The sequence below is a fragment of the Asterias amurensis genome, chromosome 17 (assembly GCF_032118995.1).
Source record: "Asterias amurensis chromosome 17, ASM3211899v1".
Taxonomy (NCBI): Eukaryota; Metazoa; Echinodermata; class Asteroidea; order Forcipulatida; family Asteriidae; genus Asterias; species Asterias amurensis.
Window position 1 is genome coordinate 7,378,652 of NC_092664.1, and position 27,486 is coordinate 7,406,137.

Sequence of the window (27,486 nt, forward strand, 5' to 3'; positions counted from 1 at the left end):
ACAGAAGGTAGTGGTGAAAGAATTCTCTTGAAATATTGTTCCACGAAATGCTTTACTTTTTGAGAAAACAGTAAAACAATATCAATTCTTGATAGCGAGAATTATGGATTGATTTTAAACACATGTCATGACACGGCGAAACGCGCGGATACAAGGGTGGGTCGTCCGTCTTTTCTCCCGACTCCGATGACTGATTGAGCCTAAATTTTCACAGGTTTGTTATTTTATATAAGTTGTGATACACGAAATGTGGGCCTTTGACAATACTGTTTACTGAAAGGGTCCAATTACTTTAACGAAATTTACCTGGTAAACATAGCATCGCAAAAATTGTAATAAAACTTTCAAATACCAGTACATTTTTGAGATTTTTGTTTTTCTAGGGCAGTGTCATATATGTCCGCGTAGTAAGAATAATACTGCTTTCTTTTGACATGACAACATTACTTCAAAGTAAAATGATTTCCAAAATGTTAAAATTTTATTGAAAGCTGATTTCAAACCAAGTATGTTTTTATACTAGCCATTTGACGTATTATACCTTCCCTTTAAAAGTGCTAAGTGTGCATAAACATGCAATGTCAGTTTGGTGTGCGAACTTGCTTGACCAAAACGTTTCTTGCAATAAATTAAAAAAATTAATGGGCAACTACACTACATTGTACATGTAGTCTAAAAACACAGCATTAGCTGAGTCACTGGTCTCGCTTACATTCTGGTGCGACTCAACTGTAGCTGCAAACTATTTCAACCTTTAGGGCAAAACAAATCTGATATCTTTTTACAACCAAATTTAAGACTGATTACAAAATGTACCTTTCCTTATAAAAGTATTCAGTATGAGTAAGCATAAACATGCAATGTCAGTTTGGTGTGCGAACTTGCTGGACCAAAACGTTTCTTGCAATAAACTTTAAAATATTAATGGGCACCTACACTACATTTATTCTAAAAACACAGTAGTAGCTGAGTCACTGGTCTCATTTGCATTCTGGTGCCACTTCACTGTAGTTGCAAACTATCACATTCAAGTTTTAGGGCAAACAAATCTGATTTCTTTTTACAACCAAATTTAAGACTGATTACCAAATGTACCTTTCCTTATAAAAGTATTCAGTATGAGTAAGCATAAACATACAATGTCAGTTTGGTGTGCGAACTTGCTGGACCAAAACGTTTCTTGCAATAAACTTTAAAATATTAATGGGCAACTACACTACATTTATTCTAAAAACACAGTAGTAGCTGAGTCACTGGTCTCATTTGCATTCTGGTGCCACTTCACTGTAGTTGCAAACTATCCCATTCAAGTTTTAGGGCAAACAAATCTGATATCTTTTTACAATTACATTTTAAGACTGATAACAAAATGTACCTTCCTTTTAAAATTATTCAGTAAGCATAAACATGAATTCAGTTTGGTGTGCGAAATTGCTGGACCAAATCCCTTTCTCGCAATCAACTTTAAAATATTAATGGGCACCTACACTACATATTAGTCTAAAACACAGTTTTAACTGCTCGTTGGTATCTTTTACATTCTAATGCCACTCCACTGTAGTTGAAATCAGATTAAAATTTTATGGCATAAAATCATACTTTAAGAGTGACTACCAAATGTACCTTCCCTTTTAAAAGTGTTCAGTAAGCAAACATGCATGGTCAGTTTGCTATGCGAAATTGCTAGACCAAGTTGTTTCTCGCTATCAACTTTAAAATATTAATGGGCCCCTACATGTAAATTATACACAATATTAGTAGTAGTGACTCGTCTCATTTGTATTCTAGTGCCAAACTATCTACCCTGACCGTAATGCTTCATGCACTGACTAAGACTCCATATCGTATCTTGTCAAAACATCTTATTAGATTATTTCCTTAGTCCTCTCGTTACTTAAGATCCCCAGGAAATGTCAAAGCTCGATGGTAGAATCTGATTAGATTCTGATCTAATCAGTCGATAGTCTGCTTAATAGATAGTCTCTATTAGAAAACTGTTCCCAGGATCTCATAATCCGTTTAGTAACTACGTGAGGAAAGTATTTCTTGCTGTTGTTAAGAAGGTTTAATTTTGATGAAGTTTTGGCTGAGGCAGCCAATTAGGGTTTGCTCTCTGGCTAGTCAGTGTTAAATGCAATCAGAAAGCAGGGATTTGTCAGCAGTCTCCCTTAACTTAAGTCCGCTGGCCAAATGCCAGCTTAAACTTCAGAGGACCATTCAAAATTCACTCCAAGTGGTCTGACTGGCTAGGTAATTCTGAAAAGCTTACTGTATTTCTTAAAAACAAGCTTTTGGCTAACAAAGTCAAAGACCAGTATTCTCAATTGGTGTATCCCAACATTTATGCAATAAATAACAATTTGGATTCAATTGGTCATCAAAGTTGTACGAGAATAATGAAAGAAAAAACACTCTTGTTGCACAAATTAGTGTGCTTTCACATGGCTAATATTATCAGGCCTAAAGTATTTTAATATTTGTGTTAGCAATTAGCTCTTTCTCAAAAAGTATTGTAACATGTACCTCAGAGAGAGCTTTTTCTCATTTGTTTACTAGATTGCTCCATTGCTCGTTACCAAGTAAGTTTTCTAGCCAATAATTATTTTGAGTAATTACCGAATAGTGTCCAGTGCCTTTTAAACTGACTTTTAGCACCGTTCTGAACAACCTCTAACTTAGCCCTGCACTTGAGTCTAATTAAAGGGTTTGTACCATGCAAGCTTGAGGTCATTCTGTCCAAAAGTTTCTGAACACCTAAAACCATTTATTGCAATGTTTGAACAGGTTACCATATGGCTAGCATCCCCTTGGGTCTCCTGGACCCTGCTGGCTTTGTACACACCAACAATTCACTGCCTCAATCAACCTCAATCATAATAGATCTAGCATTAGGGTGCTGGTATAGGTGATTCACTTATTGGGTACATGTGTAGACATCTGAAGATAGATTCAGTTCTGAGCAAGTCTGGACTAAGGTGAAGTGGCCATGTCTGTGGAACGTTGAGAATTTGCCTGATGTTATACTTGTAATAAATCCAGGGATGTTGTGATATTTTACTGTCTTGTCTTGTCTTGTCTGGATGGAAGAAGGAGGTTACAATGGGTGCGTCGTTTAGCTTCCCTGGTTCGACCCCGGTGTGTGGCGTTGTTTTTTTCCAGGACGAACGTGTGCAGATAATTACCCACGTTCGTCCTGGTAAAAAACACACCACACACCGGGGTCGACCCAGGGAAGCTAAACGAACGCACCCTTTATGATTTTGTATTGATGTAGACCTATACCTTTGGTATTACTCCAAAAATGTAGTTTGTTAAATGATATTTGAAAATGAAAAAGTTGCATCCCCTTAAAATGAAGTGATCCCTCTGCTGCCGCTTGGTTGTGATCCCTGGCTTTATGGCACCCCTTTAAAGACTGACAAAATAGGGAGACCGCCAACATTAGGACCAGATAGCTCAGTTGGTGGAGCAATGGCAATTAAATCTAGAGGTCCCAGGTCAAGTCCTGCTCTAGTCAATTTGTCTTTGTTTGACAAAACAATTATTTTAAGTGTATTCAGTCAGTTTCCTGTACGTAGTTTATTCTTAAATATTTTGGCCTCACAATCGCAGAGCCAAATTGCCTCATAGTGTTTACACATATTTTGACATTAGCAGTGTACACAAAAGTTGAGGTCTGTTCCATCGTAGAATTTAATTAAAAGTAATGAAAAAGCAGGTCATGCCTGGAATGTGTGCAAACATAAAGACTGGGTTTATTGCATAATAAACAATCCCAAACCTCTACATATCAAACTTATACTGCAATGCAATGCTATGGGTATCTTTAAATACTTTTTGCTGTGCGATCATGCCATAAATAACAAATATTGTCGAACCTCCATGGGACAGTGGTTTTTTGTGTGTAAGGTGAGTCAACTATAAAGTTGCCAATTATGGTAAGGAAAAAGGGGTAGGAGGAGTTCAGTTGACTTTAAATCACCTATGGCAAGTAGGGTTTTGTTTAGGGAGGATGCCACTGAGTTGATAGTCTCTATGGCAATAGACTGTGCAAGTCTCGCACGTAGCGAAAACGAGAACTTAATTCGAAAAAAAGTATATTTTTGTACAAAACCAAATTGTATTGAAATTGTTATTTGTAAAAGAATTCTTAAAGATTATTATTTTTAACAAACTTTTTGTATAATTATTATTTTAATTCGTGTACATAATAATTGTTTTGTTTAAATTAACTGAAACAAAATTATACATTTATCGGGACGAGGATCGCTGTTCGACATTGACCTGGATGGTTTTTCTAATAGACCCCGTTTGTCACGTCCAATTGGTGCGATCATCACATAGGTTCAGGGATAATGGGAACGTCAGTTGGGTAATATTCTTAATTGTTTAGAGTAAATCGGAAACTGGAGGTCAAGCTTTTTTCTTTAGTTTTCTTCGTTAATTTGTTGAATTGATTTTACTTTTCTGTTTTTAATCACTTATTTTTACATTCCCAAGGACATAACCACAATGGTCCCGGAAGTTCAATTTCTCGCGAGACTTGCACAGTCTATAGTGGAATACCTAGGAAGTTTGGAAGGAGTGGTATCTTTCCTTGCCTTCCACATCTAGGGCCTAGGTCCCAATCCTGCATAGGCAGATGTAGATTGAGTGCTCAGTCCCGACCTGATTGCGTTAGTTTTCTGTGGTTCTCCTCCCACATCTCAAACTGAAACTTCCTTCTTTGTCTTATCTCTATTGGGTTCTTGGCTAGTTGATTAAGGTCTCTTGTCTTAGAGTCCCTGGCTTCACAACCGGAATTATTAAATGCAATGAAATTAAATTTAAGTTCTCCTGACAGTTCTGTTTCACCATTTTTCACTATGGAGGAATGTTTCACCGTGGTTTCTCTCTACACACCAAGCAGGAACCATTAGTGCTTGATAATAAATCATCCACTGAACAAATCAAACTGTCTATCTATTATCCAACCCATCAGATTGTCAACATCGTTATCTTTTTTAATCCCTAATCAGTCTGATCCATTCATTAATCATGGATAAGATTACACCTGTCATAAAAACCCCTGTCAAATCCAAGACCAATCAGGGTTTGACTTTTAACACCTATGTGGAGTTAATTAATTGCTCCAGACTAAAATGGGATCATTTATGGGCTCTTGTACACAACAGCTTTGAATACTTGGTTTTATTGCTCTGTGCAATGTGTACTGAGTACATTGGCCAGGTGTTGAATGAGTGGTCTACAGTCAGTAAGTGCATCCATGCATGGAGCAAGGGGCTGTTCGTTGATACAGTACAGAATACTGTATCAAGAGTACAGAATAGTACATGCAGGTCTACAATTGTTACGCTACATACACTGTACGCAAGTGCAGCCAATCCTAGACCCAGTAACTGGTGCGCTGTATTCATTTTTTCTAAATTTTGACATTATACATGGAGGTAGAATTCTACCTCCATGGTCATACATTACTAGCGCGATCGATAATGTCAAAATTTACTGCCTTGTCTTGTCTGGATGGAAGAAGGAGGTTACTTTATGATTATAAATTGATGTAGTCCTATACCTTTGGTAATTACTCTAAAAATGTAGCGTGACCGATAACTTTAAAATTTTGAAAAAAGGAATACAGCGCCCCAGTTACTTGGTCTAAGCCAATCCAGATTATTGGTCTTACAGTGATTGGGAACGTGGCGAGTAGGCTACATGTAGAGGAAGGTGTTGAGTGAAGGGAATGAGAATATTAAGGTGATGTTAAGATCAAAAGACATGCCAGAGTTAACAGACTGTCACCTTTGTGGCGATTGAAACACACCAGTCCAGGATGACATAACACCTCACCTAGTACAGAGGGAGTGGGCCCACACAACTAACATAAACATGAACAGAACAGGATCACAATTTCACTTGCAAAAAAGGATGCCACTGCAAAAGGCTGGAGGCAAGTCGATGACAACTGCCGGCATTTTTCCAACATGAAATGTATGAGGCTCGAAACTCAGTCATTTCTGAGGAGTAGACAGTTGCAACTGGTTCAATTTGTTGTAATTGCTGTTGTTCTCTGTTTTTTTATCCTTGGCAGGCCAGGTCTTGACTTGTTATTTGTGCTTGAGACCTTCTCATTGTCTGTGATGATGTCCATCTGCAATATTGGATCTCTGACCCTTGGAACTTTGTCTATCCCCAGTGAAGCTATGGTCTATAGGTAATTACTGGACCTTCAAAACCTAGGTCTCTGACCTTTAATACTTGGTCTAGGCTCAGGTCGTCGTCCACTGTCCATTGTCAATTACCGGACTTTCAATACTCGCATCTCAGATATTTGAGATGTAGGGCATCCACATATTTTTGTTCTATCCCTTGGTCTCTGTTCTTGGATTTCAATTCTTGCTCCTAGACCTTTAGAATTTGGCCGTATTCGTATAAATAAAGTAGCAGGCTATAGAATGTTCTCATAAAACATCTTCAAATCTACGGCTGGCGCCACAGGTTTTATTGCTGGCTGCCTGTGCGATCAATTTCGTAGCTACAGCGAGCCCACGCAATGATAATGCAAACAGAGCAATTTCTATTCTGTGGTTTGCAGAGGATTGTTTGTTATGCCAGCCAAGGCTCTGTTGGTGCCAGCCAACCTGACTATTTAGCAACAATCCACGTCTATTAAATAGCTCATTAGTCAACCTTGCAGTCTATGTTATTTAGACTACGTTATAATGTACAAGTACTGTATCACACATTTGCATAATTTACAATCAACTCAAATTGTTGTTCACCAAACGATCGGGGTGACATGTTCATGTACGCTTCCAGTCTGAAATAGTGATGGTAATTTTGTACATTTATTTCTGGAACAATTTATTGGGTACAACGTCCAGGACATTTGAATTTCCTTAACATCAAAGTGTGTATCATGTAGTTTTGTGTTTTAAGGTACATGTAAGTGTCCAATTGCAACTTTGCAATTGGAGACCATTAAATCAAACACAAAGGCCAAGTACAAAAATAAATTTAAAAAACACTCCACTTGATTGTCCCAGCCATCGCTCTTTGTTGAAGCCGCATCCTTTCATTCTTTTTACAAACTTTAATCAAATAGTTTTGTCTCCAAAAAGGCTATACTTTTTTGTTTTTAAGTATTTTCAAAGCCAGCAAATTCTCCTGTCCTCCTTGAAACAGAATTAAAAATAACACCATTACGTCCTCTTGCAGAAAAACCAGGAGACCATCAAACGGGCTGGCAAGCCTTTTGTCTGTAATTTTGCAACTTTCTCAGGTAGCAATGTCTGTCCAGCACTGTGTTTCTCTACAGGCTATTTTCAACGATTCTATATGAGCGTATAATTGAATTGTACCTCTGAGAGGGAACCAGTTGTTTCAGGCTGACATGACTCACAGAATCAATACAGATTACTGTGGATCATCCGGGTAATGGAAAACATGATCTAAGAACAGTACTCTAATAGACTCTGGTTGTGGTCATCAATTAACAAACAGACATGCTCCATTTCAAGATGGATCCTACCTGGCTCAAAAGTAATGCTGGAGAGCAGGTCCGAGGACAGTGTTTCAACATTGGGCCAGTAAACTTACTGTATGGATCTTTGAGTTTGAGTCTGTACAAATATCTTTCAATTCTGCATTTCAATTACATGTTTGCCCATACTTGTAAGTAATATACACCACAAGGGAAAGTGACTGAATAAAATTGATTAATTTGACAAAATAACAAAATACGGAGACCGCTAATAAATAGGGCTAGATAGCTGAGTTATCTTGGTAAAGTACTGGCATGTTATTAACTTGGGACATGGCAATGGGTTTGCTTGGCACCCATCCCTGTTAAAATGCATTATTAGGGATAAAAAAATCAAAGTTGTTAACTACTGGCATGTTATTAACTTGGGACATGGCAATGGGTTTGCTTGGCACCCATCCCTGTTAAAATGCATTATTAGGGATAAAAAAATCAAAGTTGTTTAGTTTTGGAAAAAACAAATCGGTGACGCAACTGTAATATATATTTTTGTAATGGACAGAATAAAGGGCAGGGACTACCAGTTGGGGATACCTGTAAACATTTTCAAGTACTTCTTTATTCTGCATTTACGTGTATACTACTGTTACACAGTACGATACAAGTACGTGTAGCTATGGGCACTTCCTTACTCATGTGAATTACATCACTTGCAACGCTCACCCCCTGAGTAGGAAACCACAAGGCCACGGGGGACAATCAAATTATGGGAGCAAGGTGGTGAATGCTGGCTGGATGTGATGGGTAGTGGCTGGTACCAGTCTGTTCTCTGTGGCACAGTTTACATTCATGTCAAACTATAATTGAACCACGTAGAGTTTTTTGGTCGTCAGTTTATAGTTTATCCATGGTTCATGTTTTGAAGGCACTGAGACACCTTTGGAATGTCAAAGACCAGTATTCTCACTTGGTGTATCCCAACATAAAATAACAAACCTGTGAAAATTTGAACTCAAATGGTCTTCGAAGTTGCAAGATATAATGAAGGAAAAAAACAAACTTGTTGCAAAAATATGTGTGCTTTCAGATGCCTCAAAAGGCTTCAGACCTGATGTCAATATTTCTGTGAGAAAATTTACCTCCTTCTCAAAAACTATGTTACTTCAGAGGGAGCCGTTTCTCACAATCTTTTATACTATCAACAGCCTTCCATTGCTTGCTACCAAGTCAGTTTTTGTGCTAACAATTATTTTGAGTAATTTCCAATAGTGTCCAGTGCCTTTAACTCTCGTTTCATGGGTTATCAAAGTTCACTGGTCTAGTGTGGGGGGGGGGGGGGATTGATTTCCTTCCTCCATGGTTGTATCTACTATGTATAACCAATATTGGCGGTTGTTATAATCTCCATGTGACACATCCTGTAAATGTTTACATGTCATGCATGTTTTATTGCTTTAAAGCCATTGGACACTTTCGGTACAGAAAAAAATGAAAGTTCACAGATTTACAAATAATTTACAGGGTTTACAGAAGGTAATGGTGGAAGACTTCTCTTGAAATATTATTCCATGAAATGATTTACTTTTTGAGAAAACATTAAAACAATATAAATTATTGATAGCGAGAATTACAGATTTATTTTAAACATTATGTCATGACACGGCGAAACATGCGGAAACCAAGGGTGGGTTTTCCCGTTATTTTCTCCCGACTCCGATGACCGATTGAGCCTAAATTTTCACAGGTTTGTTATTCATATAGTTGTGATACACTAAGTGTGGGACTTGGATAATACTGTTTACCGAAAGTGTCCAATGGCTTTAAAGAACATCATATTACACATATTGTTAAACATATCAAGGTTTTTTTTAAATCAAGTCTGTATTTCCATGGTATTTCTTATTATTCACAGAAACCAGTTTTACATCTCGACATGCAGAGAAGTAGTGTCTGTATCTATCCTATGGATAGGAGCTCTGAGCCGAGATAAACACAGTCTCTAAAAGGTAAGATTCTGACCCCAATTTCATTCAGTTCAAACAGCATTCTCCCTTAACAGTATTCACCTGGCTATGCTTGTTGAAACACATAGGACCAGTCAAAATTCATTCCCAAGTGAGAGCAACTATAAATATAAATATGAATAGTAAACTTGCGGGTACAACTATGGGTAAAAACTCTTTTGAAGGAGTGGTGGCTCTGAAAAGAGCCGGTTTGGTCTTGACTTTTCGAACAGTATACTCTGCTCGTCTTCAGGAGAAGAGTATACTGTTCGAAACTTCGAGACCAAACTGGCTCTTTTCAGAGCCACCACTCCCTCAAAAGAGTTTTACCCATGGTTGTACCCGCAAGTTTACTATTAATATTTATATTTATAGTTTGCTCTTATTCTCCACACCATGCAAAGCTTCAAACACCATTCACTCCCAAGTGGTTCGACTGGCTGGCTAATTGGGTGTTGAAAAAATCCCTATTTTTAAATATGAATTTTTAAGTAAAAACCTGGCAGACTAGTGCAGGCCTGATTTTTCACAGAGGCAACAAAAGCGATTACGTCCATACCCCCTGGTCATTGCCTTGTTGCCCTTGGAAATGCCCAGGAGCTGTAGACATTTATAACTTCCCCATTGGGTGCCCTTTTACCAAGTTGATGCGTTGGTGCTCTTGCCCTTTCAAAAAAGGACTGCTAGTGAAATCAGCAAACTACCTTTACTCTGAAAAAGGGACAATAACGCAATTTCTGTCTTGAAGCAGTTCTCAAGAGAAGCACAGTTCTGTTAAGAGTACCCATAAAGACAAATGTGATATCTTCTTTTCTAACAATTACATGTTTTAGGTCCTGTTCATATAAAAACAGTTGAATGCATGCTAAACTTTGTCAGGAATTTCTTTTTCATTTTGAATCTGGCCTTGTGGATGTTTCCCCCATGCTCTGCCAAACATGTAGCATGCCACCTGAAAATCACCATAGTTGATTTGGCGTCACCATTTTGTTAATAAAGCTTCATATATTGTTGTCTGTCCCACCGTCTCTTTTCTAGACCCTTCTGATCGTATTGACAGCTCCTCCGGCAAAAGTAATTTTGTCGGATATTTGAGGTCGCTGTGTCGCGTCACATATCAAACTTGACAGGGGAAAATTGCAGCCATTCCTTGCATTTCCTGAACTAGCCCTACAGGACATTGGGTTAGTTGTCTTTGGAACATTGGCCCTCCAGTCTATGTTTTGGGTGGCTGTTTTTTTTTCATTAAAGTTCAAGCAAGGAGAAGCCCTGTCATAATACAAAAAACTACATTAAATTTCGGTCAGGAGGGAAACAAGTCGTGTGTTTCCCCTAGAGGTATGGAGCGTGGCAATCGTTTGTTTTTAAAGGTACAACAATGGTTTTGATAGGATTTCTGATTGGAAAGTTTCATGTGGTGTGTCATGGCCGAGCGGTTGATTCGTAGAGGGCAGGTTCTAATCTGCATCAGACTCAAGATCTGATGGTTCAGTCATCAGAGTTTGGGTTTGAACACTGGTCATGACATTAAAGTCATTTGCATCTTCGTCCCAAGTTATCACTTTGTGTCAATGTTACTGCATGCATAGTATTTCATTTTTTTTTAAAATCTGAAAATTTAAATTGCAAGATAAATGAATTGCTATAGATAGGTATTTTCGTATTTCAAAGAATTTTGTAAAATGAAACTAAAAAAGAAAACAAGATTTCACAGAATTTTTTTTTGTTTTTTTTGTTTCTCAATACGGGCTGGACTTGCCAGTCTAAAAATCCCATTCAATCTAGAGCGTGAGTTTCGTTTATAAAGAAACTGTAACGCTTTGTGGCTTTCATCATAGGCAAGGAATTCAAGTGTAAATCATTGGGGAGCTAATATAAACAAACTTGGCCCAGAATTAACCAAGCTGTACACAAAGATGGCTTTTTTGCAACCAGACTGAGGCAAACAAAAAAGCAACACGCACTTTGTTGTTAGGATGTTGTTAAACACATAACTTTGAGCTGTTATTGCACTTGTTTTCACATGGTGTTTTCTTTTTTTGTGGGGGTGGGATTTAAAGCTGTAAGAAAAATGTTGAGATCTGGTTGGATAATGTGCAGTTTTCCTGCGCAACTGTAAAAACGCCACGGGATTCTTGTAATTTGTGAATATCAGGCATGCAACTTTTTAGCTGATTGGATGATCTCGCTCGCTTGTGATTTCCCAGCGACAGTATGCCACCAAAAATTACATGTTTTTAGTACACTGTTTTAAAAGCGCCGTCTTGTACCTGGCACTCCCCCTCTTGTTGACAAACATGCAGTGCATACCTGAAATTGAAAATTTGTACGGTACATTTTCATTCTGTCATTTTTATTGATTGTAAAACTGCATAAAAAATGCTTTGCGATGACAGTTTTCCTTTATAATGGTTGGCATGTGTGCAAAGTAACCAGTCCTAGTTAACCCTAGAGTCAACCCCCTTGTTGTATTGATACAATGGCCTGTTAATGCCGCAATATTCCCCCAGGCTGACTGTCACATTAGACATTGTTATGAGCTCATTCATACTTAAATCAAGTAGTGTGCTAGTCACCATAATGAACTATACTACTACAATGGGACATGCAGACATGTGCTATATTCTTCTTTGCTTGCAAGGCATGTGCCAAATTGCCGCGCTAGCTGTGTAAGCAAAGAATGCATAATAGTCAGACAAGTACCCACGCGCCAAAAGCCCTGCTAACCTGTGAATACGGTTGACATAAGCACGGAATTCACTGCTTCTATAACCACTGATTCTAGATACCGAAAACATGGTAGGTCTATAGACGATGTGACTTGTGACATCACATGTTTACAAAAGAGCCATAGAGCGTGGAGTTCTGCAGGCACGTTTGTACAATAATTGAAGAAATCATAAAATCTTTTATTTTATGGAGATTGCACTGTCTATTCTTATCAACTTTTGATATGATGAAATGGGGCACATCTCAAAACTTGTCCAGCTTTTACTTTCATAATTCTTGGATTTATGTGGAAATTATGGCACAAAATGTAAATTTTCCCATATGACCTGTGCAGTATTGTGCCTGCCAGAATACCCAAAGAATGTACAAGGTCACACTTTTTGTAAACAAAGTTCACATGGTCTTAGAGCCATGAAATTGGGCCATGATGCTTCGGTTATTATGGTGAAAAAAAACCCTCCAGTAACGCTAATAATAGTGGCTTCTTGTTAGTTAAATCAAAGAGACGCTCATGTAGCTCAAGTTTTACCCCTGGTCACTTGAGTTATATATGCAACCTGTGCTGCCAGTTAATGGACTTTTAATTATCCTCATTACAAAATAAACATTGGAGTGCAGTAGTTTGTCAATGATGCCATCTTATACGCGTGTAACAACAAAGAAATTACGTTGTATGCAGATTTGAAGCAGTACATGAATGGGAGTCGGCAGATGGTTGTACAATGGACACTGTTTATGGATGTTGCTTTATAATCAATGCAGGATGGCATATTGTTTACTTCAACCCATGGGCAGTATCTCATCTGGTATATTCCTACCATTCAACATGAATCATATTGCTAGAGGCATCTACTTGATCTCATGCTTCATCTCACCATAGAGAGAGGTCTCACACTCATCTGGACTGGAGTGTCTTCACTCCTGATTGATTCCACGTCCTGAATCTGTCTTATGTTAACTATAGAAAGTACATTGAACAACATTGGTTTGTCCTCTATGGTTTGTCAAAGTCTAGTATTATTTTGCATTTTGTGTCACCCAACATTGTAGTAGTGAAAGTTTTAGCTCAATCAGTAAGCGGGGTCACACGCAAAAATAAAGAGAAGACAAAAACCTTGAAATATAAGGGCCCTACTATGTTTCACTCTATTCAAAGATGAGGTTTTAGACTTGCAAAATCAAAACTATTTGTTTTACTCATTTCTTAAAAACTATTGCATTTCAAGCGAAAACATTTTAATATTTCATTTGCATAAAGGGCTCCTTCATTGGAAATCTTTAGATGTATTTTGAATTGGTCGCTTGATGATGAAGAGGGTGGCTACAGCGAAAGCTTGTTGGCTGTAGCATGGCTGTAGGAGTCAGTGGAAGTGCATTATATAAGTGGACCATTACTAATAAAGTTGACATACATGTAGAAGACGGATTGAAGGCGACTGTTTAGATGGCATGAGGGAAGACATTTGAACTTTTGAGAAAATTGCACTCTGGAAAATAGAAAGGTGCATTGATTCATTTGATGTGTTGGGAGCCAGTGGGAAAAAACGATAACTACTTTGTATATTACTGAAGTGTACTCTTGAGCAACGGCAGCAATATTTTCTTGCGAGTTTACCTTTTCCTTGGAGGTTGCCAGAGCATGCAGTTATAGCCAAGAGTTAAGAAAATTAACTTGCCAGGGTGGGGGGGGGGGGGGGCTGCACCTTTTTCAGGGAGTTACTTTGAAATGGAAGTGGTTGATAGGTCTTGGAGTAGGGGCCTAAATGTAGTGTATGTAGATGTAAGTGGAGTTAAGAAACCACCCTGATCAATGCAGAGACCATTAGCTGACCTTAAGGGGTCAAAGCTACACCCACAACTCTTAAAGAATGGGTTAGTTGTTAAAAGTAGATGGATGGGTTTCGGAGATGAGGGGTGAAGCTGAGTGTTTAGATTGCATGGATTAGGAAGGATTGTGATTGGATATTCATGTAAATAGACCTCCAGGAATCCCCTCTCTGCTAAGTGGTACCACCCAAAGGAGTTTGGTCTAGAAAGGATATCAGAAGTTTAAAAAAATAATCTTTCCTTTTGTTTGTTGTTGCAATTTTGAGATATCGCAGAAAGTCCGGAGAGATTATGTCCACGTACATGTAGGATGAATGATCCATACTTGGAATACAGAATTTGAGAAGCGTTACTGTCAGTAACACTTCTCACAGTATGGGGGATAAAAACTTATTGTTCATGACTCCAAAGTGACAATGATTCTCAAAATGTTGTATACAATTTTATGATTAAGTTTGTATTGCAATTAATTTTTAAATACCAAACAAAAAAACTTTCCTTGAAGATGAATCTCAGCTTTTTGTGAAATTGAGCCACATGTATACCATCAGTCTAGACGTACTGGTGTTGAGTCACTGAGAGTGAAGGATTTCGGAGGACTCATGACTGTAGGCAAAAATAACAATTGCAAGAGCCCTTAAAACCACAAGGATAGCTGTGTCTTTTAGGATGAGACTTCAGTTTAGGCTGTAAGAACTAATCCATTGGAAGAGATGGCGCCACTCCATTTGTAATTTATGAGAGAGCTTTGTCATTCAAGGAAAAAGTCCATCATTCAGTGCTACATGCATTTGTTTGTTCAGTGCTGTAAGTAACAGTGTACCAATTATAGACACTTGTAATAGTCAGTGTGGATAATTGACAAATGTCAGTGACATCAATAGTACTGTATACGTTTATTCACCTGTATGTACTGTACTTATAATAGTGTAAATGTACAGTTAATAAACTGTTGAAGTGTTCAATTAACGGCCAGTGGGATCTTGGCGTCTTTCATGTCTTTGGGACTCTTACTTTTAAAAGCATTTACACCCTGTACTTTATCTGTCATTCACTGAACTGTAAGTGTTTTGTTAATGAGTAACAAACATAGTACGTTTTCGGTTTTTAAAACTTGTCGCTCTTGCAGAGAGAGAAATGTATAGTTGCTTGTTTCACACTACACTTTATTAATCCAGAAAATCTCTGTGTTAAGAAAATATTTAACACGAAGATTCGCCGAATCAAGTGATGCTAAAAATTCACAGGATTGTACTGTACTTATAGTGTAAACGTACATGTACAGTTCATAAACTGTTAAAGTGTCCAATTAACGGCCAGTGGGATCTTGATGTCTTTGGGACACGCGCTTTTAAGTGTTTGTACCCTTGTACTTTATTTGTTATTCACCGTAACAAACGCAGTTCCCAATAATTTTTTGTAATTCTCTCTCTCTAGTCGACCGAGGTACAGTGTAGGAATCATGTTGTGATTTGCCCATTCTTGTCTATCTCTCATTAAAGGCACTGGACACTATTGGTAATTACTCAAAATAATTGTTAGCATAAAAACTTGGTAACCAGCAATGGATAGCTGTTGATAGTGTAAAACCTTGCGAGAATCGGCTCCCTCTGAAGTGTCATAATTGTTTAGAAAGAGGTAATTTCTCACTCAAATATCAAAATATGTATTCAGGCCTGAAGCTTTCTGAGGCATCTGAAAACACAAACATGTGAAGCAACAAGGGTATAAAGTGTTTTTCTTTCATTATTCTCTTTCAACTTTGTTGAGCAATTGAGTCAAAATTTTCACAGATTAATTAATTTAATGCACTTTTATGTTGGGATACACCTAGTGAGAATACTGGTCTTTGACAATTACCAAACGTGTCCAATGCCTTTAATCAATTCTTTCAGGCAAACACTTATTCTGTCGATGATAAAAAATAATTGGAGAAAATTTAGTGTTGTGGAGTGGGAAGGGTTATAATTTTTCCAGTTAAAAAAACTTTATAATGATACATGTCTGCCTATCGTCTGTCTTCTGTCATACTGAATCTGGACGTATGTCAGTCATATCGCTAATGGTCGGTAACAAAACCCTCCCGACCCCTGCATTAACCTTTTGACCTCCACCTTTATCTTGTGGGGATACAAACCACTTCCTTCCTTTTGGGTTATTTTAGAGGTAGTTGAACAGATGTGGTCATAAGATGGCATGATCAAATACAGTAAGTGAAGACTGTTTTTCTACTGTAAAGATTACTTGCTATTAAAGATAAATTGTACATGGACAATTGGATTACTTTATTGTCCACATTAAAAATAAAAATAAGTATAATTTGTTTTACCCTTACACTGATGTGTATTTAGCACAGTACCTTGTGTATGTACATACTCGGTACGTTCCTGAGTTCCTTAAACAAGTTTCAGGCAAATCACTCAATCGGATTCAAACCCACACCCTTTGCATTGCCAGAACAGACTTCTTACCACTAGACCTTCGAGTTAGCCCGGTGGCTACAGGCAGTTCAAGTCCAATGTGTTAGCAGTGGGTACTCAATAATTGAATGAATGTTTTATTATTTGCATCATGGATAAAGATTATAATTTGTTTTTACCCTTTACACAATAATGTTAAAGGAAGATTACAGAATTGGTTCTTGCTAACAAAGCAGTTGCTGACAGTGTAAAGCGCTTTATGTAATCCATCATAAACATAAACTGACAAACCTGTAGAAGTTTGAGATCGATCGGCCATCTGGGTCTCGAGAGAATCATGAAAAAACGATTACAAATTTTGCAATGAATAAAACGCCCACTGAGCGATAAACTCCAAACGCGAAATTAGATTATTTATTTCTCATCAAATATGACATTTCAGACAGAAATATTTCAAGGGATGTTTTCTACTATCATCATTATTAGACCGTGTAAGTTTTATGTAAATCTGTCATCTTCACGATTTTTGTTTTTTACCAATTCTGTAAAGTTCCTTTAAGCACTGTATACTCTGTACTTTCCCGAATTCTGTGAAAAAAAAATCCATGGTCAAATCAGTTGGGTGGGTTTCCTTCTTGGATGGTCAGACCATTTGGTTGTGACAGGTCCTTGTTTCTCTCTACTCAGATGAATAGTCTCTCCAGATGCCAGATAAATTAAAAATTATACTGGAATTTATATTGCGCCGCATAACAATGATCATTTCAAATGAACAGAATGGGAGCAAAAGATTTAAGAAACAAGACTGGTCACCAGGCCAGTGCCCACCCCACAGTATAGGGATATGTGATTGTCTGTCCTGCTGTTAGTAACAGCGAACTAAAAGTTACTTTCTACATGTAAGCAAGCTTAACCTTGCTGGCATCGGTAACGCTTTGATCTTTTCAGGAGTCAGACACCTCTAGCCCTACCTTTGTAAAGAATCTAAACTATTAACTGGCAAGACCACCATAGAAGGAAAACAAACAACAGACAAATAAGACACAAAAACCAAGCCCAGTGCCTCATGCCCTGAAGAATGATGTCAGTATATAGAGTGATGAGGTACATGTAGATTGCAGTGAAGTTTGGCAGTTGTCTATGGCTTAAGGTGTCGACTGTGGACAACACACCTATTGGCAAATTGCTACTATCAGACAAGGCCACTGGATTACCCAAAGAAGCCAGACTTCAGGCATGTAATCAGACATGATATTCTTCCATTCTGATTTTTTTTGGTCAGGCCTCAAAAATAAACCCAGGGCACCCACATCAATAAGCCTTTTTGAGATATGGCGGACACAATGCTACAACACTAAAAGGTTTGGGTAAATTTGTGCGTATTGACCATAGAAATATTCTGTGTTATTCAGTGAAGTGTGCATTTTTGGCGATGCAGGAGTTTACACAAAACCTAATGACCACCAACATTGTGAGCGTGGCATAAGTCGCGCCGCGTGTGACGCGCGTATCACGTCCGCCATACCTCAAAAAGGCTTATTGCAGTGGTGCTATGGCAATGTGCTTTTGCTGTGGTGCCCTCTGCAAGGTTCATTCCCCATAGAAGTGCCTCTTAGGGACCATGGATAAACTATGTCACGGGAACGACCGCGTCGCGACGCGTTCCTTCGCGTGACAAATTGAACAAAAGAAAATCTACGGAGTGGAACGCGTTCTTCTCAACCACCGAGTCTTGAGGAAGACCCACTGTATAACAAAGGAACAATGGTGAGGCCGAAAACCACTGTGTAGTTATAATCGGCTTATCTGGGTAGATATAAACCCAAGTTGTTTCCACTGCAATTTACGTAAACTGTCGTTTCAATAAATAAACAACAACCAAAGATCCATGTTAATTATAACAACTGTGTCTCCGGTCTAGTTTATATTTTGACTAGTTTAGTTAATAATATTGCATCTTTGCACGACCGCCATGCAAAATAATCCCCCAAAATACAACAGAATAAAACAAAATCAATAAGAAAAACATCTTACATTAAACAGTAAAACTATACCTTTTTTTTTTTACATCCAAGGTATCCAAAATGTTTCATTTTTGAACAATGAAGCCAACACGTTATGTAGTTTTTCTTAAACACGCTAAATATTCTCAAGAACTGCTGAAAATTCACCACGTTGTTGACATGCCCAAGGTACCAGCAACGGCGCCAATGTTCTACGCTGGTTAGTATTGCAATTTTCGGACACCAGATTCTCCCGAAAGTCTCAATCTCAAGGCGGTTGTAACTAATTTCGTAAACTGTTGCGCATAATTTTTTCCAACGGAGGGCGGCTCTCCCGCTATCATATTGTTAAGGAAAGCCCTCTAGCGTTCAATGTTTCTTGCATTATAGTGCGTTGCACGCAAAGTATCAAGACTACTAGGCCGGTATATTGAAAACAGTGTGTGTGAGTGTGTCGCTGGATATAGTGTGTTTGAGTACTACGATGTAATTTTGCGTTGTGTTTTGTGTGATTGCGAGCCGGTCAGCATGATTTCGCGGTACCTTTATGAACAAATCGTGTAAGTGTAATCATCTCTGTAAACACGGGTCCTAATGTTATAATTAGATGTAGATACAAAATAAGTTGGCGATGATTTCAAATTTAAGAATAATAGTCACCACTTCAACTTGTTATGGCAGTAGCATATTATTGTATTGGCTTTGGTAAACTCGAGGGTTGGCTGTACATGGACATCTCCAATCCATTGTCTGGTGTATACCTGAGCTAGACCGCAAACACTAATCCTTCACCCTTTCGTGGCTTACTTGTGAGCTGCCTTGTCCATGTAATCTGAACAACAAAAGGCACCAACAATAGAGTTCGATAATGAGGGACCTTAAAAATCAGTGAAGCGCTTAATCCATCTTGGGACGGGCGCGTGACAATTTTGGGACGGACTCGTTCTAGAACGAGTCTGACCGCGGGCGGCCGCGTTCTTAGTTTATCCATGGTCCCTTATAACACCAGAAGGAAATTACTGTTTCCCTTCAATTCTAGAGCAAAGTTCAAGGCCTGTTTTGTCCCTCAAAAAATCGGTAAAATTGTTAATAAATTGCCTGAAAGTTGTGTAAAACCTATGTACAAGGTCGGCCCTTTGTACTTAATGAAATTGTCCTTTACTAATACTTTATTCAGCGGGCCAAAGTGCGTACATCATGCCTGCTTGTAATTTAATTTGCCAGTATTTTATCCTGGTTTGAGGTTTGTTTTCCATGTAGGTATGTACATATGTAGAATGTTTTTCCCCTGATTCCACTTTGCTTTCAAAAATTCTACTACCAAGGAGGAAATGCACAGCCCATTTTATGTTCGAACTGTATGATTTAAATGGCTCTGCCAATACACAGTACTTATGAGAATAAGAGAAATATTTGACTGGTCTGAAGCGCTGCTACCTGGCTATAGGCTTGACCCATAATCTATCTGTTTTCTTCCTCCATGGTGTCAGAACCACACCATGGTGGTAACAAATAGCTTCTCACTCACAGAACAATATTCTAGCGCTTACGTGTATTCCTGTGTTAAAATAAACTTTCATTCTTTGCTGCCTTGCAAATAAACATCCCCAACTTTCTACTGTTTTTATTTTTACGCTTCCTGGACATCAAAATAGGTCTTGGCATTAACAGTGTTCTACGGGAAATCCTGTGCAGGGGTGGATTTCACAAAGGTAGTCCTAATTTAGGACTAGTCCTAGGCAATGCTAGTAGATAGGACTGGTCCTAAGTTAGGACCAGTAACTCATCCTAACTTAGGACTGGTCCTATCTCTTAGCATTGCCTAGGACTAGTCCTAAGTTAGGACTACCTTTGTGAAATCCTCCCCAGGGCAGATAGTAAAATCTTACGTGTGTGCGTATGGATTGATGAGCATATGGACATGGCGTGTGTTATTTTTTTCAATTGGCATGTGGTCCACATACATGACAGGAAATGGGATCTTGTGAAATCAATCCCTGGGAAATGATCATAGAGAGAGCGTCCTCATCTCGCATTGAGTAATCCGAGCTAGTTCTAGTTTTATAGGCAGTACATGTAGGCGGGACTCGTACAGTACTGTATGAATTGAAGACAAGAATTATATCACCTGTCACTGACAAGACTTATCATGGACGAGCCATCTTGTTTTTCTATTATTCAAGGTTATGGACTTTTATCCTAGGTCCAGTTTCATAAAGATGCTTAATCAGAGGAATATGCTTTGCAGTTTTTGCTAAGTGAAAATAAGCAGGATACAAGTCACATTTTGTACATAAAAAAAAACTTATTCTGGTGAGCATAATGTTGTTGTGCTTAGCAACTTTTTGTGCTGTAAAGCAGCTCAATGAAATTGGGCACTAATGTGACCATCTCCAATCTGAACCAATGTTTAAAAAAAATGGAAATTTAACTTTCAGTTGAGCTTGAAAAACGAACTTGAGACTTGTTAAACAAACCTTAAATTCAAAAAGGGAACTTGAAAAACACTTGGGAAAACACTTGAAAAACACTTGAAACTCTCTACTACTGTTAAGCTGTAGTTTGTTTGTAACTCTAAAAATCAAGTGACACAGTGTGCTTGTGTATAGCCCCTTTCACACTACACTTTCATCTGGAGCATCTTAGTGTTATAGACAAATTGAACACAGGTATTCGCCGAATTAAATGGAGCGTTCTCACAACACTTTTCAGGGCTACAAGTTCTCTGGATTAACAAGCCCCAAATTGGCTTATTCCAGGTAAAATTTAAACCTGCCCTGGATATGGGTTAACCATGGAGCAATAAACTATCTAGTTTATTGCTCCATGAGTTAAAGGCAGTGGACACTATTGGTAATTACTCAAAATAATTATTAGCATAAAACCTTTCGTGGTGACGAGTAATGGGGAGAGGTTGATGGTATAAAACATTGTGAGAAACGGCTCCCTCTGAAGTGCAATAGTTTTTGAGAAAGAAGTAATTTTCCACGAATTTGATTTCGAGACCTCAGATTTATAACTTGAGGTCTCGAAATCAACCATCTACATGCACACAACTTCGAGTGACAAGGGTGTTTTTTATTTCATTATTATCTCGCAACTTCAACAACCAAATGAGCTCAAATTTTCACAGGTTTGTTATTTTATGCATATGTTGAGATACACCAACTGTGACGACTGGTCTTTGACATTTACCAATAGTGTCTAGTGTCTTTAACCCACACACCTCAGTGTTACTGTACAGGATGAAATTGGGTCAACATTTTCTACAGGTGTTATTATAGTGTGAAAAGAATCTCTTGGTCAGTTTTAAATCCATCTAGAAGACTTTTTACACTGGACGCTAATTTACCGAGGTACATGTAGTGTGAAAAAGGCTAACATATGTCATAAACAGTAATACGATAACACCAAACAGGTTGGAAATGTCATTTATCATAGCTGTAATCTGACCTGGATAATGGCTATGACAAAATAGGAAATGGTTTTAAGATGTGGTCTTGGAAGGGTCTGGCATTCTTGTGTAGATTCAACCTTGCTTCATGTTGCAAAGAAAAATTGATGGCAAACACACATCCACGCAATACCCTTAATACTGATTGGACTCCCCATAAACATACTCAAATAGAAAGTTAGTATTGTGTGTTGTACAATGTATTTATTTTCCCATGATATTTGTTTATATCCATAGATTCTCTGATACAACCAGCGGGCCTGACTCTACCGGATGTTTGCAACTTGTGGGACACTTAATACTCCAACCTCCTTCCATTAATCATCATCAGGATTTTGGTTCCAGAGTTAACGAGGCCTAGCAACGATTGAGCTCCTAGCCAGGCATCAACACAGAAATACCATAGCAGCCCTCCACGGATTGATGACAAATTGCAGCACTTTAATATCGGGCAGTTTCTTACTAGTCCACTTTTAGGACAAGTCTGTAAATCATTCTGGAGTCTTATCACTGCAGTATCACAAAAGGAGTTTGGTATAGAAAAGCAATGCTGGAATGAAATTGAAACTGATTATAATTACGTAGGACTGGCGGTTAGAGTGGTGGAAATTATTTGAAGTTAGCCTGTGAAGAAATTCATTTTATCAGACGGAGCTAATAGGGTGGATTTACTGTCGCATGAGTCATCATTTTTGCTGGATTAGGGCGGGCTATTCAGACATCAAGGAGAGTGCATATTCATGGAGATAAATGGACTCATTAAAATTGACTCTCTAAAGCTGAGACCATTGCATGAGTGGTATTCGACTTCACTTGAATCTTAGTGAGAGGGGCTTGGATCATCGACAGGTTTATGATTCCGTGAATCGTTTGTAATGTTTAGGATGGGTATGACTTGCTCATGTGAACACTTGGTTTGCGTTGATAGTTTGGGTTTGTACCGAGGAGGTGTTTTCATGACGAGAAACGTGAGGTAACCGGTGATGGAGTACCAGCTAAGAAAGGGCCACAATGGAGGTGGCCACCACCCAACGCTGAGATACTCGTGCGATTTTGTACGTTGGATCAAACGGAACGGAATCCTGATGAGGTTGATCATGCTGATTGCAATCCTAACCATCAGCATCCCGCTCGTTACTCATTATTATTTGAGTAACGCCGACGCCCCGGCCAGCGTCAGTCGACAGACCCTGCAGGTGTCCATGGAGAACGTCCACGCCATGAAACCGCAGGAGCTCAAGGTTCACCTGGAGGAGTTACACCGAATCCGGAGCTCTGTCCAGCACGAGTTGCGCGGTCTGGAGGAGAAACGCAAAGACATGCAGAATAAGATCGATCAACTCACGAATCTCATCACCACCAAGACTCAAGAAACTCGGAACTCTCAGGATAAACTAGACAAGGTGAACTTTGAGATCGAGCAGAAACGCAAGAACTACGAGGAGGTGATGCAGCGTGCTATGCTCTATATTGGAGCACCCAAGCAGATCCTACCTCAGTTGGATGATAATGGTGATGTGGATCCACCGCAAGCAAGTTCAAAATGCCGACAACATAATTGCTTTGATTATTCGCGTTGTGCGCTCACGTCACATTTTCCTGTTTACATATACGCCATGGAGGATGTAGTGCTTTCTAAGAGACCAGTGGATTATTTCATAAGGAGTAGCGTTGCGAATGTTATGACAACCAACCCCCATGTTACTTTCGATCCTAATATTGCTTGTGTATATCTTGTATTAATCGGTGACACCGAGGACCATTGGCAGGGCACCAACAGTGTTGAGTTGGAGGCTAGCCTTCGGAAGCTACCATTATGGAAGGGGGATGGCAGGAATCACGTTTTGTTGAATCTTGCGAGAAACGTTTCGATGAAAAATATACTTTATAGCATCAATACAGATCGTGCAATTGTGGTGCAGTCGAGTTTTGACAACTCTCAATTCCGGCCAGGGTTCGATATCGTTGCCTCGATGCTTTTAGGGAAAGAATCGGGATACGACTGGAAAGAGACCCCGTCCCACCTTCCCGCTAAGAGAAAAATTCTGATGTCTTTCGAGGGAGTTTTATCGCCGTACACTAACAGACAATTTGACCACACCCATGTTGGGGTTGAGGACGTCGTCATGAGTCGACGCCTAAAAGAAGTCAATAGAACTAAAGCAAACTCAGTTAGTGACTTTATCACGGAAGAACTTCTGAAGTTGAAAGGCATACAAGGGGGGGAATTTTATATTGAGTTTAATTGTCCGCCTCTAAACGCAGACCCATCGACAGTGGATCTATCGGAATGGTGGATTTGTAGAACCAAAGAAAGGCTTAGTATTTTAAAACAGTCAACGTTTGTGTTGATCATAGCACCGGATGATCATATCGTATCATCCACCATGATACAGAAGAGACTATTTGAAGCATTAAAGCATGGAGCGATTCCAGTTATCCTGGGAGAGCATGTTCATCTTCCCTTTAGCGAATTCATCATGTGGAACAAAGCTGCAATCATCCTACCGAAGGCCCGGGCTTCAGAGCTTCACTTTTACCTCAAGACAATCCAAGATAACGATATCTTGCTGTTCCGACGCCAAGGTTGGTTCATCTGGACCACGTACTTGAGCTCCACCAGCGCCGTCATCAACACCATCCTAGCGACCCTAAGAACCAGGCTATCCATCCCAGCGAGTATCATCCGGGATGAGCAATCACCGAGCATCTTCCCAAGCGGCATCCCACCGAAGCAGAAACAAGTCCAGAGCATGATGCCGGAATCAGATGACTTCTTCCCACCTCCTGAACTCCCCTATCCCTCCCTCAAATACCTCCGCAATTTCACCTACAGCACCATCAATCGCGATACGTCATGGAACAACGTCCCTGGTCCTTTCAACCTCTTTCCCAACACCCCGTTTGATCCCCTTCTCCCCTCAGACGCCAAGTTCATCGGGTCGGGGCTTGGGTTCCGACCGATTGGGAAAGGCTCTGGAGGCACTGGGAGGGAGTTTCAAGAAGCTCTCGGAGGTAACGTTCCTGGAGAGCAGTTTACGATCATCATGTTGACTTATGAGAGAGAAGTTCTACTCATGACTTCATTGGAGAGATTGATGGGGTTGCCGTATCTTAACAAGGTAAGATTAGTCGGAATTAGGCTGTTTCCTAATTGGCGGCTACAGCTCCAGGTACAGCTAGATTTCTGCATCATTGTTAGAGTGTAGGATGAGCTCCCTTAGCATCAGTTGTAGCTGTAGATGTAGCCACCATTAAGTATACGGCCTCACTTGTTTCACAAATGTGGTCTCTGGTTCAAATCCAAATGATTCAACCATGGAATTAGTCTTTTATTCACAGCCATGGACTCTGGTGCACATCCAACAGGGTTTGCCCATCTCGTTTTGAGTGACTGGCCAGCAGGATCATTTCACTAGTCAGTCTTTACTAGTCAATATTTCAAATGAAATAGGCAAATTAGTTATCTTAGTGTAAGACACATGTAACTTTCTGTTAAGTGTCTTGCTCAGAGACACAGGTGTCACGACTGGGTCTAAACCCACACTCTGCTGATAAGAAACACCAGAGCTTGAGTCCAGTGCGCTTAACCTCTTGCCCAGGACATGCCATGTATATCTAGTTTTAAACTTTGCTGAAATATCTGTCTTATCTACTTAATATATTTCGCTGTACCCCTATATTACGACGGTGTTTGCTTTTCTTTACATGCTACAGGTTATAGTCGTATGGAATTCACCAAAACCTGCTGCTCCGGATATTATCTGGCCTGAAATCCACGTACCAATCAAAGTAAGATGTGATTCATTACTCATTTTCTTAAAACAAAAATGAACGTTTGTATCGGTCATATCTTGTGAGTCACATTTTGTAATGATTCTGACTTGTGATCGATTGATGATGGTCATTGACACAGGACTTAGAGCTGCACCCTTCCAATTGGAATCAAACTCAGACTTGCAACTCAACAGCCAAATGTTAATTACCAAAACTTAATGAGTCTTGCTAAATGGTAAAAAAACCAAAACATTTCCCTGTTGGAATGGCTTCATAAGGAGTTGTGAGTGTTGGGGATTCAGTGGTGTTTTTTATGTAATTCTGTAATTCAAATTCATAAGTATTTTTCCTTTGGCAACCAAATTGAATACTTTTAATAAACCATGATTAATAATCATAATGATATATTATTAAGAGATTTACACATGGTTGTACCCGCAAGTTTACTATTTATTTATAGTTTTTTATCTACATGTACATGTAGGATTTGAGGCATTGCATGGTGAGGTATCAATGTATATTTGGTTTGCGGTAACACCATGTGAGTAGAATAAAGCAAGACAGTTCTCTAAGAACAACTCTACCTGGCAAGTAGATACACACATGGTGCTACCGCAAACCAAATATACATTACAGTTTCTTCTTATACACCATTCAATCAATACTTATATATTATGTTGATGTTTGTTATTTACTTTGTTATTTACTTTGGTTGTTGTCAGGTGGTTCGTACTAAGAGGAACAGTCTAAACAATCGGTTTCTACCTTACGATGAGATCGAGACTGAAGCTATACTATCCCTAGATGATGACGCACATCTTAGACATGATGAGATTCTATTTGGCTTCAGGTAAATAAAAACAACCCACTACATTAAAGGCAAAGTATAGACGATGTGACCTGTGACATCACATGTTTACAAAAGAGCCACAGAGCCTGGACTTCCTGCAGGCAGGATCTGTGCACAGCTCAATGGAAGAAAACATGGAGTCTTATTATTTATGGAGATTGTACTGTCTAATTCTTATTAACTTTTGATATGATGAAAGGGGGCACATCTCAAAACTTGTCCAGCTTTTACTTTCACAACCCTTGGTTTTATGTGGAAATTATGACACAAAATGTCAACTTTCCCATAGGACCAGTGCCTGCCAGAATACTCAAATAATGTACAAGGTCACACTTATTGTAAACAAAGTTAACATGGTCCATACCTCTGTTTTTTGGAACCATCCAGTTGTTTTAATCCTATATAAATCTAAATGTAGACAATAAAACCAACCCAAGAAAAGATGGTCCAGTTTTTTGGGGGGAGACATGTGTATCACTGAAAATTCGGAGCGGTTATGTCAACACAGGTAGAATAATCCAATATTGGAATACACAATCCGAGAATTGTATCTGACTGTATCATAAATCAGATTTAAATTTTGGAATGTACAAGGTCACACTTATTGTAAACAAAGTTAACATGGTCCATGCCTCTGTTTTTTGGAACCATCCAGTTGTTTTAATCCTATATAAATCTAAATGTAGACAATAAAACCAACCCAAGAAAAGATGGTCCAGTTTTTTGGGGGGGAGACATGTATCACTGAAAATTCGGAGCGGTTATGTCAACACAGGTAGAATAATCCAATATTGGAATACACAATCCGAGAATTGTATCTGACTGTATCATAAATCAGATTTAAATTTTGGAATGTACAAGGTCACACTTATTGTAAACAAAGTTAACATGGTCCATACCTCTGTTTTTTGGAACCATCCAGTTGTTTTAATCCTATATAAA

At 38.9% G+C, this 27,486-nt stretch overlaps 1 protein-coding gene across 1 annotated transcript in view; it reads left to right on the forward strand.

Moving 5' to 3' along the window:
* Nucleotides 1-27,486, forward strand: part of LOC139949628 (exostosin-like 3) — a 36,717-nt gene that overhangs the window by 3,289 nt on the left and 5,942 nt on the right. Inside the window, exons 2-5 of the mRNA XM_071948067.1 lie at nucleotides 9,393-9,486; nucleotides 22,155-25,039; nucleotides 25,635-25,709; nucleotides 26,417-26,544. Of these exons, the coding sequence (XP_071804168.1) occupies nucleotides 22,901-25,039; nucleotides 25,635-25,709; nucleotides 26,417-26,544 (2,342 nt within the window). The 5' untranslated portion in view covers nucleotides 9,393-9,486; nucleotides 22,155-22,900. The remainder of the gene's footprint in view (nucleotides 1-9,392; nucleotides 9,487-22,154; nucleotides 25,040-25,634; nucleotides 25,710-26,416; nucleotides 26,545-27,486) is intronic.